The 18,629-nt window shown below is 43.3% G+C and overlaps 5 protein-coding genes across 5 annotated transcripts; 4 read left to right on the forward strand and 1 right to left on the reverse strand.

Annotated features, from left to right (window-relative positions):
• Positions 1-466: 466 nt before the first annotated feature.
• On the forward strand, positions 467-1,758 carry LOC6037797 (mitochondrial genome maintenance exonuclease 1). Its single transcript, XM_038257634.1, has 2 exons — positions 467-1,337; positions 1,396-1,758. Exons 1-2 carry the CDS (start codon positions 589-591, stop codon positions 1,691-1,693), a joined length of 1,047 nt encoding a protein of 348 aa, XP_038113562.1. The 5' UTR covers positions 467-588; the 3' UTR covers positions 1,694-1,758.
• Positions 1,759-1,788: 30 nt separating this feature from the next.
• Positions 1,789-3,621, reverse strand: LOC6037802 (fibroblast growth factor receptor homolog 1). Its single transcript, XM_001847622.2, has one exon. The coding sequence runs from the start codon at positions 2,937-2,939 to the stop codon at positions 1,815-1,817; it is 1,125 nt and encodes a 374-aa protein (XP_001847674.2). The 5' UTR covers positions 2,940-3,621; the 3' UTR covers positions 1,789-1,814.
• A 9,857-nt stretch (positions 3,622-13,478) lies between these two features.
• LOC119767767 lies at positions 13,479-13,946 on the forward strand. The gene is made up of 2 exons (XM_038257217.1): positions 13,479-13,644; positions 13,702-13,946. The coding sequence occupies exons 1-2, from the start codon at positions 13,524-13,526 to the stop codon at positions 13,911-13,913; spliced, it is 333 nt and encodes a 110-aa protein (XP_038113145.1). The 5' UTR covers positions 13,479-13,523; the 3' UTR covers positions 13,914-13,946.
• Positions 13,947-14,116: 170 nt separating this feature from the next.
• LOC6037799 lies at positions 14,117-16,389 on the forward strand. The gene is made up of 8 exons (XM_001847623.2): positions 14,117-14,288; positions 14,341-14,541; positions 14,636-15,221; positions 15,288-15,501; positions 15,558-15,741; positions 15,798-15,938; positions 15,994-16,160; positions 16,215-16,389. Exons 1-8 carry the CDS (start codon positions 14,207-14,209, stop codon positions 16,332-16,334), a joined length of 1,695 nt encoding a protein of 564 aa, XP_001847675.2. The 5' UTR covers positions 14,117-14,206; the 3' UTR covers positions 16,335-16,389.
• Positions 16,390-16,473: 84 nt separating this feature from the next.
• Positions 16,474-18,401, forward strand: LOC6037801 (acrosin). Its single transcript, XM_038250253.1, has 4 exons — positions 16,474-16,607; positions 16,662-16,837; positions 16,894-18,309; positions 18,363-18,401. Exons 1-4 carry the CDS (start codon positions 16,538-16,540, stop codon positions 18,399-18,401), a joined length of 1,701 nt encoding a protein of 566 aa, XP_038106181.1. The 5' UTR covers positions 16,474-16,537.
• Positions 18,402-18,629: the final 228 nt, after the last annotated feature.

Below are 18,629 nucleotides of genomic sequence, written 5' to 3' on the forward strand. Positions count from 1 at the left end.
TCATCCGACCCATCCCTGTCTCGAGTTCTGACCACTTATAATGCCACCTATGAGCCCTTGAGTGATATGTGTGTTTTTTTGGATCAATTTTGTGTCCAAACCCATCATATTACATATCACTCATTGTTGGAAAAGAGTGAGGAAGGCACCAACCACATAGGTGGATTAAGTTAGTTTTTCAATAATGTATCGCTTTTAACATTGAAAATTGAATATAATGTCATATTTGCCTAGATATTTCAAAAAAAAGAAATGCATTCAAATAACGTGCTGTAAACTTCCAAAAACTCGCAACTTTTTCCGAAAAACGTGATTTAAAATTTTAAACGACTTTTTAGTAGAGCCTTGATCACAAACAATCACATCACACTCTCGCATCTTTTGCTGATAGGGCAGACATTGGACCATCTGGTGGCGAGCACTTGAAACTTTTAACATTTTTGATGTTGCTTTGTTTATGTTTTGATACATGGCTGCCTTATGTTTACATTTTCGTATTGTACGTTTGATTTGCCGGTCAGTTGTTAACATTACCTTAAGTTGCAATAGCTATATAACAAAACGAATTTATATGTGATAAGTGTAAAAATGTTCAAAACATTTATTGTACGCCATTTCGCCACCGCCATCAAAAAGACCAAAGTCAAACCGAATGCAGTCACTGCCAAACCGAGCGCAATCAAAAACCTAAATTTTGAAAACAAGGCCCTTTTTGGCGCCGTTATCAAAGATGACACAAAACCATCGATCCGAACCGATCAATCGGAAAGCTCTTCGGAGATGTTCTGGATGCTGCAGACAAAGACTGCTCCACATGTCCGGCCATCCTCCAGCAGTAGCAAAGCTAATCAATCGAGTATAACTTATGGATCACCAATTCCATTCGAGGATGTCGAACTGAGATCCATGCTGACCTTTCCGTTAACTCCGTCCAGCTCCGGTAAACTCGAACGGACGTGGAAACGCCACGAACAGTTCGAATCGGACCAGTACCGGTGTCCATCGGTGGGCAAGATCTTGAGTGCCACCATGTCCGAGGGTGCACGACAAGCACTGCTGAACTGGAAGGCGTCCAAAATTGCCCAACTTGGAGAGGATGGCTTTGCGGAGCTGCAGAAAGCTACCCTGGAGCGTGGCAGTAACTTTCATTCCTGCTTGGAAAGCTGGTTGAACGAGGAAGACGTGGATGAGGACCGGTTGGCGAGGACTAAAGAGTTGTGGGCCAGCATCAGTGGGCAGCTAGGGAGGATTGAACGCCCTGCGAGGATCATTGAGAGGAAGATTTACCATCCGTTTTTGCACTACAACGGAGTTGTGGACTGCGTTTCGTCTCTTGAGTAATGTTTGTAACACTAGTAAACGATGAAAGTTTGTCAAAATGAGTTTTATTTTTAGCAACAAACTCCACATCATCGAGTGGAAGACTTCGGAGAACCAGAAGCCATCGCTGTCCGCTACGTACGATGCTCCGGTTCAGCTGTGCGCCTATCTGGGAGCACTGCGAGTCGATCCGGAACTGACCGGGTTGGACATTGCAAGCGGAGCCGTGTTTGTGGCGTACACCGGTGGAAATCCGGCCCACGTGCACCTTATCAACCAGACGAAGCTGAAGAAATACTGGTTCGTTTGGGTGCAGCGACTGCAAGAGTACTGGATTCGGTACCGCGATGGGACGCTACCGGAACCGATTTAGCTGTGGGGTTGACACTTTCGGTAGACTGAACTTAGGAGGACGTAATAAAGATTGTTGAATGTTAACGAGTGTTTTTATTTGAACAAATTAAAAATTGAAGTCCAAGTAAATTTCCTGTTTTTTACAAATACTCATATTCATTTAAAATTGTTTTCGGCATCCTATCACCCAATTGATTCTCAGCATAATATTCCAGTTGTTGTAAAATGTAACTAAACGTTGGACGGTGACTGGGATTAGATTGCCAACATTCCTCCATAACACGATACACCTTATCAGGACACTCTGGCGGCTGCTTCAGTCGATTGCCTTGTTGCAAATGTTCAAGCACGCTTTCCCATGTGTTCAGAAACTGTAACGGACTCCCGCCGAGGGTCATGATCTCCCAGCAAAGTACTCCGTACGACCAGACGTCCGATTTTGAGCTGAATAAACGGTATTCCAACGATTCCGGGGCCATCCATCGCATCGGAAGCTTCCCTCTAGATATCAGGCTGTAACTGCTCAAAGCTAATCCAAAGTCCGATATCTTCATGATGTGCCCCTCGCCGATTAGAATGTTCCGCGCTGCCAAATCTCGATGAATGACGTTGATTGATTCTAAATGTTCCATTCCGAAGGCAATTTGGGAAGCGAATGAAATAAGTTGATAAGTATTTATAACGTTCTTCATAGTATTGCCACAATCTCCTTCGAAGCGATGACTCTTCAGGAAATCCTTAAGATTCCCATGGCGGGCGTATTCAACGATAACGTAGAGTGGTCCGTCTTCTATGCAACATCCCAGCAAACTAATTATGTTTGGATGTTTACCAATTGTTTTCATAATTTCCAATTCATTGACTAAATTCTTGAAATCATCATCTGTATGACCCTCTTTTAACATCTTGACCGCCACTGGTGTTGAGGTTTCCTCATCCTGTTTCATTTCGGCTAACAAAACCATTCCGAATGCCCCCTCACCTAACAACGTGCCCAAGACTACACCGTTTCGTTGGAGGTTCCAATCCCAATCAATCGGGAACTCGTAATCTAGTGCTGGAGTTGAAGTATACCGGTAATCAATGGTTATCATCGATCCTCGCCACTCGGATTGAACGTGGGTCATTTCCAAACTATCACAGGGTTCACATGACGAGTCTCCCGTTTCTGTCTTAACCCTCTTGTTCTGTTGATTTTTACTGATTACAAAACTCGAAAATATTATTCCAGCCACCAGAAGAACAACCAGTCCTAAATAAATCATCCCAAACTTCAGGTTTAAAAAGCTAGATTCCAAAGAACTACCGCGCACTTGCAGGAAAGCACTTTTGTAGGCAACAACCTTGTTTTTACTTTCAACTTCATCTTCTTCAAGGATTACAACACAGACGTACCAACCCGTGTCTTCCAAGGATACACTTTCCTATTTCAGTACGTTATTTTCAGTGTTCCGAACTTTCGTCAAGTTCAAATAGTTCATTAGGGGCATCACTTCCGAATAGCCCGATTTGAAGAATTGATACTCAAAATCGGCATTCCTGTGGTACTGCAGGGAACAGAACAATACAACCGAATCGTGAACATTCACGGTAGTGTTGATCATAGAGTTATCACCGATTTTGTAATACACACGCAGTGTTACAACTGAACTAACACATCCCACATTGTTGCACACTTTACAACTGTAATCTGCACTGTCCGATTTGTTTACTCTCATAATTATCAGTGAAGAATTTTCGTACGCATAATTAGTTCCACTGGGATATATCGGATTCATGTTTTTCATCCACGTGAAATTGGTTAACCCAGCGATTCGATCTGTAGCGCATGGTAGAACAATGTGTTGGGAGTCACTTTCTACCTCAATTGTTATGCTTTTCTCCAAACGATTGATGAAACTATTATCACTGGATGAATCATCTTTGAAGAAGTTGAGCTCAATTCTGCTTATGTTTCTGCTTGAACTTTCTTGAATTATTGATCCACGTATCAAATTTGTTGAAAAAATCAGAACAATCAGTACTATCGTTAGCTCATGTATTTCCATTATTCTTGAAAAAAAAAGGTGCAGTGGTAATGCTACAGGCATAACCATCATGACGAAGAACTTCGGACACAAAAGTTAATGATTTTTTTTATAGTTTTATTATTTGCGTTTCTTGGCATTTCCTACTTCCTACGGCATTCGCCACCTAACGAAAATCTATTTCATTTGCGTACTCAAATCACTCTCGACAGTCTACGAGGAAGGGACGACACAGCGGCAACAAAGATAGCTGAAGGCGGAGAAGCATCGCGGCGAAGGGGCAGACCGAACCTGGAAGGGATCAATGTTGTTCGCGATGGGGAAATGTTTTGGCAAGGCTCTTGCCAGCCATCGGCGACAGCCAAGTAAATTTCAACAGCAAGCATAAAAAGCCCTTTTAGGGCTCAAATTGATTACGAAAGAGTTATTCTCAATTTCAATAATTTCGCAATTATCGATTTATTACCCCCAGCGATTTATTACTCATATTGCCAAAAGTTCAAGATGGTATGTCAGAGACATAACCGAAAGACATAGGACCAAACATTTTGAATGAGTTTTGGATTGCTAGTGAAATCTGGGATAAGATTATTGTATTTTGTTTCATAGATTTGTCGGCAAAATTGTCCTAAATGTTCCCCAAGGTGAACTTTCCATGAGGGCACCGGCAACTCCAGGTTGTGGCCACTACTGTCGAAATGGCCATTTGCAGGTTCAATATCAAAACAATGAATTTTGATACCCATATTGCAACAACCCGTATGTTTCGGTTAATGTTACCCTGGGCCCAAGAGGAACCTGCTTTGAGGGCACCGGTCACTCCAGGTTGTGGCCACTACTGTCGAAATGTCAATTTTAGTTCAGTATCAAAAACCATGAATTTTGATACCCATATTGCCACAACTCGTATGGTTCTGTAAATGTCCCCCGGGCCCCGGGAGAACCTGCTTCGAGGGCACCAGCCAGTACAGGTTGTGGCCACTACTGCCGAAATGGCCATTTTCATGTTCAGTATCAAAAACCATGAATTTTGATACCCATATTGCCGAAACTCATATGGTTCTGTAAAAGGCCCTCCGGGCCCCGGGGGAACCTTCTTTGAGGGCACCGGCCACTCCAGGTTTTAGCCACCACTGCCGAAATGGCCATTTTCATGTTCAGTATCAAAAACCATGAATTTTGATACCCATATTGCCACAACTCGTATGGTTCTGTAAAAGGCCCTCCGGGCCCCGGGGGAACCTTCTTTGAGGGCACCGTCCACTCCAGGTTTTGGCCACCACTGTCGAAATGGCCAGTATCAAAAACCATAAATTTTGATACCCATATTGCCAAAACTCGTATGGTTCTGTAAATGTCCCCCCAGGCCCCGGGGGAACCTTCTTTGAGGGCACCGGCCACTCCAGGTTTTGGCCACCACTGCACATAGTTCGGAATGGCAAAATTAAGTGGAATAAATTGATAACTCCTTTATTTGACGTCCTAGCAAAATGGTGTCTTCGGAAGAGTTGTTGTACTTGATAAGGGCTATTTTTTGAAGTTATTGACATACAGGGTGACGACCTTCCAGGGTGTCAACCAAAAACTAACTTTGTTGGATGACGTTGTAGGGCTTTGGTGTCTTCGGCAAAGTTGTAGAGGAGAAATTTCATGAAAGTTTGTCAAGCACCAAATTTGTAGCTCTTAATCTACTCGAGATATACCCCATTTTTGCAAAAATGGTTCAAAAGCACTTTTTGGTGATAACTCAAAATGATAGCATTTTAGCGGCCTACTATGTTCTGAAGAGTTGTTTATGACATAAAATTACACATCTTTGCGGAAGACAGCAAAATGTTTTGAGCCTTTATTGAAGAGTTATAACATTTTTATGTGATTTTGAGCCTATTTTCAAGTTGCTATGTTTTCAAAATGGCGCATTTTGGGGCAAAAACGAACAATGCACCTGAAAGTACACACTTTCAACTACATTTCCTGAAAATATCTCCGTGTCTATCCGTGTCTATTTTTAGATATCTCGATTTGAATTTGACGGTTTTTAATCAATCTATTTATAAATGTTAATCGAAATCATGTAGAATACGAGTTGAAAATCGGTGAATTGAAGGGAAAATTGATCAATTTTTATGGAAAATACTTTGTCTATAAAAAAAATACGACAACCTTTCTAAACTGACCAAATATAAAAGGAAATTTTAATATTTAATTTTAAATACGAACAATTATTTAAAATTTTAATTTACATTATTTTTGGGCTGAACATGTTTTTATTCATAATTTTAGAATGTGTGTCATAATTTTAAGCATAAACAATGTATTTTCCATAAAAATCGATCAATTTACCGATTATTACCACGTTTTCAATAAGATTCCACATTAAAATATAAATGAATTGATTAAAAACCGTCAATTTCGAATCGAGATATCTAAAAATAGACACGGATAGACACGGAGATATTTTCAGGAAATGTAGTTGAAAGTGTGTACTTTCAGGTGCATTGTTCGGTTTTGCACCAAAATGCGCCATTTTGAAAACATAGCAACTTGAAAATAGGCTCAAAATCACATAAAAATTGTTATAACTCTTCAATAAAGGCTCAAAACATTTTGCTGACTTCGGCAAAGATGTGTAATTTTATGTCATAAACAACTCTTCAGAACATAGTAGGCCGCTAAAATGCTATCATTTTGAGTTATCACCAAAAAAGTGCTTTTTTGAACCATTTTTGCAAAAATGGCGTATATCTCGAGTAGATTAAGAGCTACAAATTTGGTGCTTTCGACAAACTTTCATGAAATTTTCTCCTCTACAACTTTGCCGAAGACACCAAAGCCCTACAACGTCATCCAACAAAGTTAGTTTTGGTTGACACCATGGAAGGTCGTCACCCTGTAGTCAATAACTTCAAAAAATAGCCCTTATCAAGTACAACAACTCTTCCGAAGACACCATTTGGCTAGGACGTCAAATAAAGGAGTTATCAATTTATTCCACTTAATTTTGCCATTGCGAACACTGTGCACTGGCGTAAACAAAATCTTTGAACGAATTGGGGGAAGCTTCCTGACTGACCCGGCTGTGCATCCCGGGGCCGTGACCAATTACACGAGCTCGTAGTAGATTCGTTGTACTAACCCATACAACAGGGCTACAACAATTTTCACACAGTCTACTAGGTTAAACGATTTTACTCCACTGCCTAAAAGTTGCCTCAGCTGGCGGTTTTGCTCGTCCCCGGGTGTATCTGTAGTTGGTCGCAGTCTTTGATGGCCTTTTCAGGTGACGAATTTAGATACATCAATCGAACATCCGTGGAAGGGAAACTCGACGCATCGAACCCAATCAGCGTGTACCATGAAACGGGAGTGTGTGTGTATGTGTGTGTGAACGCGCATTTGGCAATTTTCTTGAATCTGCCATCCTACGACATTTGGTGTGTCATTCTACGGCATTCGCACACAATTTGCCCTCTTCGGTGCTGCTCTCCGATTCTCTCTCTCTCTCTCTAGAAAATAAAGCTAATTTTTCAGAAGAAATCCTTCTCCGGAAGAGAGAATTTGCGTTGCTAGGGCTCTCTCTCTCCCTGCTGCTGCTGCTTCACCCGTCTGCGGCTCAGATATGAGCCGACCCGACTTGTTCAGCATCTCGGTGGCAACTAAGTGGAGTGGAAAGGGTAGAACGCATTTTTATACTTCTACTTCGCTATTACTTCCCTCTTTTGTCACTGCGCGCGCCCCCGTACATACACACGTATTTGCTTTCGCATCGAAGGGTAAATCTGCTGATGTGGTTGTATTCATCTGGATTCGAACGAAACGACACCAACACGGTGATTCTTGTTTTGCGTTTGGCGCATCGGCCAACAATTTGGCAACGCAGCAGGCTCAGATTTTTTAGGGGTTTTGTTAATTTGATTTGGTTAACCGCGGTGGATTTTCTTGAAATAATTCGAACTGTCAAAAATCCACCAAAGCATCTATCACATTGATCGCACAAAAATCAGTGGTAGAAAAGTATCCACCGGTAGATGCTTTGTTGGATTTTTGACAGTTCGAATTATTTCAAGAAAATCCACCGCGGTTAATCAAATCAAATTAACAAAAGCCCTTTGGACTGCACGCGCTTACACTCACACACACACATATGTAATCGCTCGTAAATTTCGAGGTGATTCTGATTCCGAGGCTGGATTTAATTTCATTTCCGTTTTGCGTAACCGTGCAGCAACATCACAGAGGAGCAGCTACATTTTGATACCTTTATTGCCCCAACTCTTATGGTTCCGCCAATTTCAAATTTCATGTCCAGTATCAAAAACCCTGAAGTTTGATACCCATATTGCCCCAACTCTTATGGTTCCGCAAATGTCCCCTTATCGGAACATCCCAGGGGCCTCCGGCCACTCCAGGTGGTGGCCACTATTGCCGAAATGTCAAATTTCATGTCCAGTATCAAAAACGCTAATTTTTGATACCCAAATTCCCCCAACTCTTATGGTTCCGCAAATGTCCCCCTATCGGAACACCCCCGGGGCATCCGGCCACTTCAGGTGGTGGCCACTACTGCCAAAATGTCATATTTCATGTCCAGTATCAAAATCCAGGTGGTGGTCACTACTGCCAAACGCTTGGTGGCGCTTGCGAGAGGAGCTGAGCTCCTCTCGCTTCGGTGGTAGACCACCGACTGAAGCCAGCCTTCAGATTTCCCATGGTTTTGTAGGGAATCGGGAAGGCTAGTTCCTGAAAACGCCACCTGGTGGCGCTTGCGAGAGGAGCTGAGCTCCTCTCGCTTCGGTGGTAGACCACCGACTGAAGCCTGCCTTCAAATTTCCCGTGGTTTTGTAGGGAAGAGAGAAGGCTGGCGCTCGCGAGAAGAGCTGAGCTCCTCTCGCTTCGGTGGTAGACCACCGACTAAACTAATGCTGTGGAGGGGGTGGCGTTTATATTTATATCAAAACCGTCGGCCGCGCTGCTTCTGTGATTTTCTCCTCTGCTTGGGGAAGGCGTTTCATTTTTCGGTTTCATTTGGAAATTTTGGATTGCTACCCTGTATAGAGCCCTAAGACGAAGTTCTTCGTCAAAAAGATTTTTTAACGTGCTCTAGCCATGTGACTCTGTAGAAAGCTTTAAAAGAACTAAATTATGCTAGCGAGCTAAGATTGGGAAATATTCTAAGATTGCGTCAACGCCTTTTTTATCGCCGAAATAAGAAATTTTTATGCGATAGTAATGATTCATAGTTATGATTTCAGCAGAGAAGTTTGCTGCAGAATGAACAATAATGATTATGGGAAAGTGAGAGACTGTATTCCTAGCCTGTATCTCAACAGCGTATTGCTTAAAAAAATGCTATACTATAACTGGGTTCCAAATGTATTCTAATCAGACGATAATGCGTTGAGCCATGCCCATTTTTCTATTTTTAGCTTAGTTCTTTTTTTCTTCCAGCGCTCTTTTGGGTCTGCTTAGTGCTGCCAATTGTGATGAAATTTTAAGCGAATACTCACGAAAAGTAGCTTTTATAGAGAAAGTTTCCTGACATCACTTGCTCACTCCAACAGGCGCTGCTGGTAGTGTTTTTTTTTTCTGTTTGAGTATTAAGACACGGAATCCTGATTACAAGGACTATTGTATCGTGTTACCCATTTTTACTGTTATTAAGCATTTCCAGATCTATAACACAGCTCCTATTGAGAGGAAAAGTGCTGTTCCATCCAGATGCTGTAAACCAGTGATCCCCGTGCACCGCGTTCAACCGCGTTCTCTGTTTTCTGTACTCGATCAAACACCAGCACCTCGTGTGCACGCGTACAAGCAAACCTAAACTCTGCCGTGTACAGGCTGTACCCGTACACGAACCTCAAGTTTAAACCGAACCTTGCACCTCGGGTACAAACCCCGTGCAAGCCGACGACGCAGAAAAGAGACAAAAATAGTTCCCTCACGCTCCCTCTGCTGTGAAGTGGTGTTTCATTCTCCGCTGCAGTCACACTACAGTGTTTGCCACAGAGAGAGTGAGAAGCAGTCATTTTTTCGTCTCTTTACACGTTCTTCGCTCGCACGGCGTTGTACCCGAGGTGTGCACCCCGTGTTTACACCGCGTGTAAACTTGAGTGCGCCGTGCGGGGAGAACTCGAACATGGCAGCCTGGTGTATTTGAGGTTCATCTGCACTGAAAACTTGTACGGCGTGTACGGCGTGCGCGCGTTTCGGGAAGACTGCTGTAAACTCCATTCCTTGTGCCTTGTGCGCTATGTAGGGGAAATCTACCCTTTCCAATCAAACACCTATCTTCGTCATATGGAGAGTTTGATGCTCGATTAAAGCTCCAAAAATACTATTTGGGCTATAAACTTACCAGCAACAGCACCGCCTCTAGTAAGCACTCAAATGTATGCCACTTACTGGTCAAAAAGATCACATTTAATGCACTTTTGATCATAATTTGTATTTTGCGAGACCATTTCTCATCATTTTGTTGGCACACACAGTGACACACACGAGAATCCCTCAAACGCTTAATGAATATCGCCAAAATTAACTTTTCACTTTCGCTTACTTTTTCACGGCGCTTAAGATATGAAATTGCTTCCAACTACCGGCAACATGTTCTTTTGATCATTATTAAGGCACTCACTTGAAGAATAATCCCGAAAAATGTAATAAATTAGCAAGCGCCATCAAAAAAACAAACGCGCCAAGTCGTTTGACGTTTCAATTTTCACTTTGCATTCCAATCGAAGGCTGAAGAAAACCGACTGAGAGACGAAGGCAAAAAAGAACAAAGGCTGGCCGTCAACACCCCCAGCAGCACAGCCAGCGATGCCAGGAAACTTTCCCTATAAATGCCACTTTTCGTGAGTGTTCGTTTGAACTGTCAGCGCAAATGGCAACACTCGAAAGAGTGTTGGAAGAAAAAAGAACTAAGCCGATATTAGAAAAATGGGCGTGGCCCAATGCATTCGCCTCGATTAGAATACCCTTGGGAATTTTTTTTTTGTTAAATGCTTGGTAAAGAAATCGAATAACTTTTAGTGAAAGTGAAAAAAAAACAGAAATGTTCACAAAAACTTGCTCTACTCGTTGGTGTACTTGGTTTTATTAAAGTTCAAGGGAGACTCTAGATTATCCAGCATCATTCAAACACGACCGCTTATTAGGATTAAAATGGGTAGATTTCCCCTATCTCTAGAACCGCGGTGACAATTTTTTCGTGTCATTTTTCAAGCTCTTCCCAGCAGCTATTATTTGCCGCGCGGGGTCTTGTAAAGACAATTGTCTTTTTGCGGCGCTACTCTTGCGGTGTTCCCTTTGCTCTGATCTGGACAATGCGACTGGACTGCAGTGCAATACCGATCGGCTGGGCATTATTTACATGCGAAGACACGAGGAAAGTATTTTGGGAAGAGGCGCAAAGGAATATCCCAAGATCGATCACATGCTTGAAGAGCACGTGAAGCAACCGTTTTATACTCATGCGGTTGCTGCTACCTCTAAACTTAAACCTAAGGCTGCCACCCTGAGAAGAACCCATGACTTTCCGCTTATGAGGCGAAACCCGTAACCATTCGGCCACAGGAGATTGGCTGCTGGTAGTGTTGGTAGCCACCCTTTGTACTTTATTTGCCGTTCTCGCTCGGTTTCTTCAGCCTTCGATTGGAATTGGTCGTCAAAAGTCAAACGTCAAAAGATTTGGCGCGTTTGTTTTTTTTATGGCGCGTGCTGATAATTTACATGTTTCGGGATTATTTTTCAAGTGAGTGCTTGCTCTATCCTCTGGGCTAATTTGCTTATGATTATTTGGGATGAAATCTCATTTCAATAAATAACCAGGTAGCAGTTATTGATCAGCGCGCCCGAGTGATTCTAGCAGATGCAGCGATTAAAGCTAATAAGGTAATCTCAAATACATAAAACTTTAAAATTCGATATCTCTGGAACGAAAAATATTCCTTTCTGTCGATAAGTGATTCTTATGTAAAATTGGCCGGGGAATACGATGGTGAGGTCAAATTTAAAAAAATAAATAGGGCTGTTTTGAGATACGGCCATTTAAATTTTTCAATTGTGCAATACAGGTAGACAAAACATCTTAATCGAAATTTTGATCACGGAAATGGATTCCTTCAAAATTGATTTGTGGTTCCTGAGTTATCGTCGTTTGAAGATATGGGTTTTGTTCAAAAATCGCCAAAAAGTCGAGTTTTTGGGAGGGTACAAAAATAGAGGGGGTGGTCCGATTTGGATGAAATTCGGGATTCTTGCATGTTTTGATAGTCTCAACCGCTCTGCCAAATTTTTAGCAGAATAGGAGATGGTAATTTTCAAATGCCGTTCCGCTTGAGATGGAATGACCCATTTTTGGAGCTTAAATCAAGCATCAAACTCTCCATATGAGAAAGATAGGTGTTTGATAAGAAAGGGTATACTTCCCCTTTGTTGCCCACCTTCAAAATTGGTTCAAAAAATCAGGAAGCAAAAATAGTTTTTTTTTTTTTCAAAAATCTTTGAAATTTCAATGGAAAATGAAGTCTAACATTTTTAGCATGTTTGGGCTCTATCAAAAATATTGTGAATTTTTATGAAATTCCAATCTAGCACCCGCCGTCGAGCAGTTTTTACTATTTTCTACAATGTATTTCTTATGGAGCGAACTGGCAAAAACTGCTCGACAGCGGGTACTCCATATACAGCACCGCAAAAACTTTTTTTCACGCAGGAAAAAAAATCGTCAATACTTAGATATTTTGGAAACTAATGATTGCAAAACAACTGGACAGGTGTATAATGCATTTTAAAATACTTTTTTTATTCAAATGTTTAAACCGTGGCTTGCAATTTCATTTTTAACATTTTTTTTGCTTCCCTCTCCCTCGACTTTGATCAGAGTCGAGGGACATAAACTTCAAAAAATATTTGCAACGACCTAAACATATTTAAAAAAAAATGCGAAATGTAAATATTAATAGTGCATGAATCAAATGTGAAAATAATCAACATGAATATACGCAAAAGAAATGTTTCAATATTTATATGAACAGTTTAATTTAGAAATCAAAAACATTTCTGAAGTTTTTGTAAAAGTATTCCTTTGAAGTTGCACTGAAGTTGGTCTTAATTTAAATGTGTTTTGTTTTTAGCACAGTTTCATGTAAACATCATTAATATCTGCAGAGTCAAGCATAATACAATTTTAAAATAGATTGCTATTGATTGAGTACTAATAAAATACACTACCATCTTAAAGTGAAACTCAAGCGGAAGCTAAAACCACGAACTCTCCAAAACTACAGTCCTAACCCTTCAAGGGAAAGTTTCCAAACTCATTGCGGTTGACAGCTTCTCGCATGACTACGATGACTTTAAAAATATGAGTGCTGGGCAAACATGCAAACAGTTTTCAGCAGCATCGACTGGCGATGATAATGATTAAATGGCTGCCACACATGTTTTTTTATGGAACTGCACGTGCCACAATTCCTCGTGTTACAACTTTACTTCGACTTCTTTCGAGATTGACCTATCGAACGTGTAGCTTTATGCAAATCACTCTTCCCTTACTAAGATAAGATGTTTCACAAATCGAAAAACTAAAATGCAAATACGACCCAATAACGTTCGCCCAATTCGTGACCCCCTTGAAGCAGAGGCCTATTCAACAAATCATCGTTGTTTGGGACCTTACGAGATGACTGTTTTCGGTTTTCGGAAACGAACGCCCAAGATAAAGCTCTCACCAAATTGGGCGCTGGGTCGCAGTTCAAGTTGGACCATCAATCGTTGAACATCTGCTGACGGGCTCACGTGAAGCGTTTTGAAGAAATGACACGTGTTTGGCTGTGGCTTACCTGTGGGTTGTGTTTCTTGAAACTGGCGGAACTGCGTCCGCAAGGCTTTCCGTTCTATTATAACCAACAACGGGATCAGTTTCGAACAGTTAGAGGTGAAATTGAGTTATTATCTTGAAAACAAAGTGTTTAATGTGACCGTGTTTTCATAGAATCTCCAAGTGAAAACGTAGTCCGGAAGGACTTTTACATCCACGAGATTCCCGAGGAAGTGCTGCAGGACGAGGTCCAGGACGAGATGAAGTTTGTTATGCAACGCAGACAGCGAGAGCAGTTCGAGCTGCATCGGTTCGTACTGAAGATGTACGAGGAATTTCGGAAACGGGAACGCGATGGAACGCTGAGCAAGTTTAGATTAATTTGAATGTCGAATAAAAGGAGTGATTTTAATTTGTAACTTGTGGTTTTATTGGTCTCCATAGTTTGTTAAACGATTTGAACAATTGTAAATTATATTTGTTTTAATTGTGCTTAAAATAACGTCCAACTGTACTGGAGAAATCCCTTATCGCGTTTTCACAATTTCTCACAAAAGCCCCTAGCAGCATAATTCCCATGCTAGAACGTTATGCTCTCAGTCTTTTATCAAACCTCTTTCGAAAAACATCTTGTCCAGCGCAACTCGTGGAGCGTGAACCAACTTATAACAGGGTTGCAATGTGGCCGCTAGCCATTCTGGCTCTGTTTCGTCTGCTTGCAGTTGGATCAGCCGAGAGCAAGTACAATGTCACTTACGCAGGTAAGGTTTTGCGAAGGTCATCAAGTTCAAATTGAAGAGAAGTCTATTACAGATTTGGACAAGTGCAAGCAGTTCAACGCGGTGAATGGATACAACTACGACGCATTCTTCAAGCTAACCGAGCTTGATAACCATAATCTGGACAACGAAACGATCGTGAATCTTCGGCTGTTTGTGGTTGCGTCCAAAGATGCCCACATTCTTCTTTCGGATATCGATTCCGTTATACCGGAAGCTCAAGTCTATGAAATAGGTTAGTAACTGCAGCGGCCACGTGGGCGTTTCCCAAGGAAACCCCACTCTCTATCTGGTATGCACTTTTTGCTCACTGTGAACTCTTGTCTTAGTGGTCGGCGCCGGAGGCAACATGTTTACCGAGATAAGACGGCAGCGCAAGAAGAACCCTCTCAAGACGAAGACTACGAAGAACGTTCTGTCGCCGATTGACCCACTGCCGTTACGCATAAGGCTTACAACGGAGGGACTTATCGAAGTGGGCATTGAAGGTCAAGATCTGCCGCTTATTTCAGCAACCGATAAGAACGTGACTAGTGTGCGTTACTTAAGCTTCAGCTCGTGGGGTTCAACGCAGGCCAAATGGTTCTACGACTGTGAAACAGAGGATGAAACCGTGACCGAGCTGGAGGTGTACGATCCCACAGGCCACATGACACCAAAGGATAAGCTGATCTATGCGCTCCAGATGAACGCTTCATTCCAAGCGCCCGTCTGGGAGACACCGATCGAGATGCAGAAGCTGGTATTCACGCGGATTGCGTACGATTCGTGGAAGAACCAACTGGAAACGCGACTCATGTTCCGACTGTCCTGGCGGGATAATCGATCCTGCTGGGAGCCGAAGGAACACAGCAACATCACCAAGGTCATCAACTTTTCTGCCATGCTTTGGGCGCCAGCCATCAACGTTAAGGAGTACGAGCGCTACATGAATTGAGACTTCAGTCCTAGCATTCTACTCAACAATTTTGTCACTTTCAGCGAGAAGGACTACCAGCTGACCGAGCTTATTGGAACGGATCATTTCACCGTGACGTACGACGGCCAGTACGAGTGGGTGTCGCGCGAAATTACAACGGATACCTTCTGTGCCCTGAGTTCCTCCGACGATTGGCCATATGAAACGAACACGTGCGATGTGGCGTTCAGCTCGGACCTTGCCTCAACACCGTTGCGATTCCTCTCGGATGCTGTGGTAAGACGTTTTTTGGTCCGCTGGAACCGAGTGTTGAAATGTTACCGATCTTCCAGAGCATGCATCCCAACTTGATTCAGTCGGACTGGATCGTGGAACGCATCACCAAGCACGACAATCTGAACGAGGAGGGAATTTTCCTGTTCAACGACGGAAGTCCACGACCGGAAGTTGTGCTAAGGTTGCACATAAAACGAAACAACGAGTTCTACGATACGGTGCTGTATGCTCCGTACTTTAGTGAGTGCCTTCAATAAAGTTAACAGAAGAGATGCTCAACGAATATCCGCTTTCAGTGACCAACGTGATGATCCTGGTGTCCTTCTGGATGGAAGGAATCATGCGAATCTTTGCCAACTCCCTCGGAGTCATCTTGCTGATCGGAACCTTTCTCCAGATGTCCGCGTTCGTACCCCAGCTGTCGAATCCCAAAATTTGTAAGTATCGATTTGCGGTACTTTCAACAAACTATTCAAACAACAAATTTTGCAGTCACCTTCTTCCGTTGCACGCTGTACTGTTCCTGGATCTGCGTACTGCTTTTCGTACTCGATAAGTGGCTACGGAAGTACGGCCCCAAAATGGCTCCGGACTCGTGGCTTGCGCGGTTGGTGAGCTATCCCCACCTGCGGTTCGTGCTGAGACTGGATGGTGGATCGGTGAGTACGAATCTTTTTCCCATGAACCGATTAGCGAGTTCAAAATTCTTTCAGCACTACGGATCCCTGCACCAGAAGGACCTGAAGTGGCGCGATTTCGCCAAAATGCTCGACAGAGTAGTATTCATCGTGATGAGTGGAATATTCCTAGCATCATGCTTCGTCAAACTGTAACTAAACTGTTCTAGAACAGCTTTTTCTCTAATAAATAAAAATAACTTTCAGTGTACCTTTCTGGTTATCAGTGCACGTGCCGAAAGCCCCCAAACACCGTTGCCCAATCAGAGAAGCTAACATTTCGCCATGTCTACACCCTTGCTACATTTCATTGACCTTGTGACTTGGTGGCGGTTCAGTTCAACTAAAGTGTACCAAGAATGCACTATATGCATTGCTGGAATCTTTTGCCGGCGCTTCTCGTCGGCGTCAGTGCATCCGGGTGCAACGGTAGTGCTGCGCAGTACGGTGCAGATCCACCCACGAAAATAACTCTTTTCTCAGTTTTCCATCCAAACCCCCAAGCGCCGCTGTTTGTGGACGAACCTCCGCCGGACTACTACCGTCGGAACAGCTTGCAGGACTGTCGCGAGCGGTTCTTCTCCACAGTGCTTCAGAACGATGAATTCACTGGCGTCTACAACGGAGAACCGGCTACCGTTGGCGAGTTCAACTTCTTTGTATGAATCTTGTGAGTTGTGTGAGTTCTCTCTGTATAAGTTCTAACACTTTTCAGGCCGCAATCGGCTGGACAGGATCGGATAAAACCGTTAAGTACAAGTGTGGAGGAACGTTGATCACGCTGAACTTTGTCCTGACAGCGGCTCACTGTGCGTTCGATGATTTGTCCGTTCAACCGGACACAGTACGGCTAGGTGATGTTGACTTGAAGGGACCTTCAAACGATCAGAACGCACAGCAGATCAAGATCAAAACTTTTACCCGTCATCCGGAATTTCGACCGTCCAAAGCGTACAGTGACATCGGGTTGATAGAGTTGTCGCAGAGTGCCAGAGCTTCGCCGTACGTTTGTACGGCCTGTCTGTGGACTGCGGCATCCAATCCGGACTACACGATGACCCTGATGGGATTCGGAGCGGTGGCTTATGCAGCAGAACCGAGTTCAGTGTTGAGGAAGGCCACAACTATGAGGGTGATCGACTCGGGAACCTGTGCGAGCAGATTGCTCCCAAACCGGAGACTTCCACAGGGTATCGCCGATCAACAGTTCTGTACGGTGGGATCGTCTCAAGATGCTTGCGAAGGAGATTCTGGTGGTCCATTGGTGGTGTACTTATCCGATGTAGACAAGTTAATCCCGTTTGTAGTTGGGATCACTTCGCTTGGTACAGGATGCGGTGAAGGTTCCGTCGGATTGTACACCAAAGTATCCCAGTACATCAGCTGGGTACAGTCCGTGACCAAGTCCAACTTCAACCAGCTGCAGTGCGCTAGGAGATCCGTCTGTAGAGAATACTTCAAGGACTTCAGAAGCCCCGTGCAGGTCCAGAAGTTGTCTCCCAGTTGTAGGACAACTCTGCTGCGAGGTGACACTCCAACCGGATGTGGGGGAACTTTAATCGACTACCGTCACGTGTTGACCTCTGCGCAGTGTGTTTCTTGCACCAAAGCTCCAACCCACGTGTCCATCCACGACAATATCGTAAAGGTGCAAGAAGTCATTCGACATCCCGAGTTCCAGGAAGATCCTCTAGAGAACGATATCGCGTTGATCACGCTGGAGAAATACTTGAGTCACGAGCTGAACGACCGAACCGTTCTTCCGGCCTGTCTTTGGAATCAACCAACTCTCGATACTTCTGAGGTTTTTGTTGCTGCTACTGATCCAACTGCCGATTCCTACCAACGGTTGATAATATCTTCAAAACTGATTGATGACCAGTTCTGTGGAAAGGACCAGCTCTGCTCGGAGAACTCCGTTGACGTCATCCCAGGAGTCTGCCAGTACGAACCCGGTGGCCACGTGTCAAACTACGTGAGCACACCGACGCAGGGCTTCATTCCGTTCATCTACGGTGTAAACTCGGAGGGATTCGAATGTGGCGGGAAGTACGGCACATTCGTTGCTACTAAGGTAGAGCCGCACTTTTCGTGGATTGAAGCGGTTGTGTTGAACAAATCGGAAGGTAAAGTACACTTATCAAATCAGTGCAATCGTGTCCATACTAAACTTTATTCTTACAGTTTGTCACTTTGATCTGGGAAATCTCATCGGGCGACTGAGGAACTGCGTTGGCAATTTTAGGGATAGGTTCTACTTTGGGACCAACAAGAACAAACTGAAGACTATTTTTCGCGTAAATGAAACTAGAACAATCAAATCGAAACAGTTGCTGACAAATCGTCGGAAGTTGCACGTGGTTTCAGTTGAAGACAGGAATAAAGCGCGGAAACATCATGGTTTGAAGGGTCAAGGAAAGGGTCATTTGAGAAGACAAAAACTGCATAAGA

The sequence above is a fragment of the Culex quinquefasciatus genome, chromosome 2 (assembly GCF_015732765.1).
Source record: "Culex quinquefasciatus strain JHB chromosome 2, VPISU_Cqui_1.0_pri_paternal, whole genome shotgun sequence".
Classification (NCBI taxonomy): domain Eukaryota; kingdom Metazoa; phylum Arthropoda; class Insecta; order Diptera; family Culicidae; genus Culex; species Culex quinquefasciatus.

Coding starts and splice junctions, on each gene's coding strand:
- LOC119767767 (XM_038257217.1), top strand. CDS start 13,524: ATGACACGTGTTTGGCTGTGGCTTACCTGTGGGTTGTGTTTCTTGAAA. Junction 13,645..13,701: donor TCAGTTTCGAACAGTTAGAG/GTGAAATTGAGT, acceptor GTGTTTTCATAG/AATCTCCAAGTGAAAACGTA.
- LOC6037797 (XM_038257634.1), top strand. CDS start 589: ATGTTCAAAACATTTATTGTACGCCATTTCGCCACCGCCATCAAAAAG. Junction 1,338..1,395: donor GACTGCGTTTCGTCTCTTGA/GTAATGTTTGTA, acceptor TTTTATTTTTAG/CAACAAACTCCACATCATCG.
- LOC6037801 (XM_038250253.1), top strand. CDS start 16,538: ATGCACTATATGCATTGCTGGAATCTTTTGCCGGCGCTTCTCGTCGGC. Junction 16,838..16,893: donor TTGGCGAGTTCAACTTCTTT/GTATGAATCTTG, acceptor AACACTTTTCAG/GCCGCAATCGGCTGGACAGG. Junction 18,310..18,362: donor TGAACAAATCGGAAGGTAAA/GTACACTTATCA, acceptor TTATTCTTACAG/TTTGTCACTTTGATCTGGGA.
- LOC6037802 (XM_001847622.2), bottom strand. CDS start 2,939: ATGATTTATTTAGGACTGGTTGTTCTTCTGGTGGCTGGAATAATATTT.
- LOC6037799 (XM_001847623.2), top strand. CDS start 14,207: ATGTGGCCGCTAGCCATTCTGGCTCTGTTTCGTCTGCTTGCAGTTGGA. Junction 14,542..14,635: donor AGCTCAAGTCTATGAAATAG/GTTAGTAACTGC, acceptor CTCTTGTCTTAG/TGGTCGGCGCCGGAGGCAAC. Junction 15,502..15,557: donor GATTCCTCTCGGATGCTGTG/GTAAGACGTTTT, acceptor CCGATCTTCCAG/AGCATGCATCCCAACTTGAT.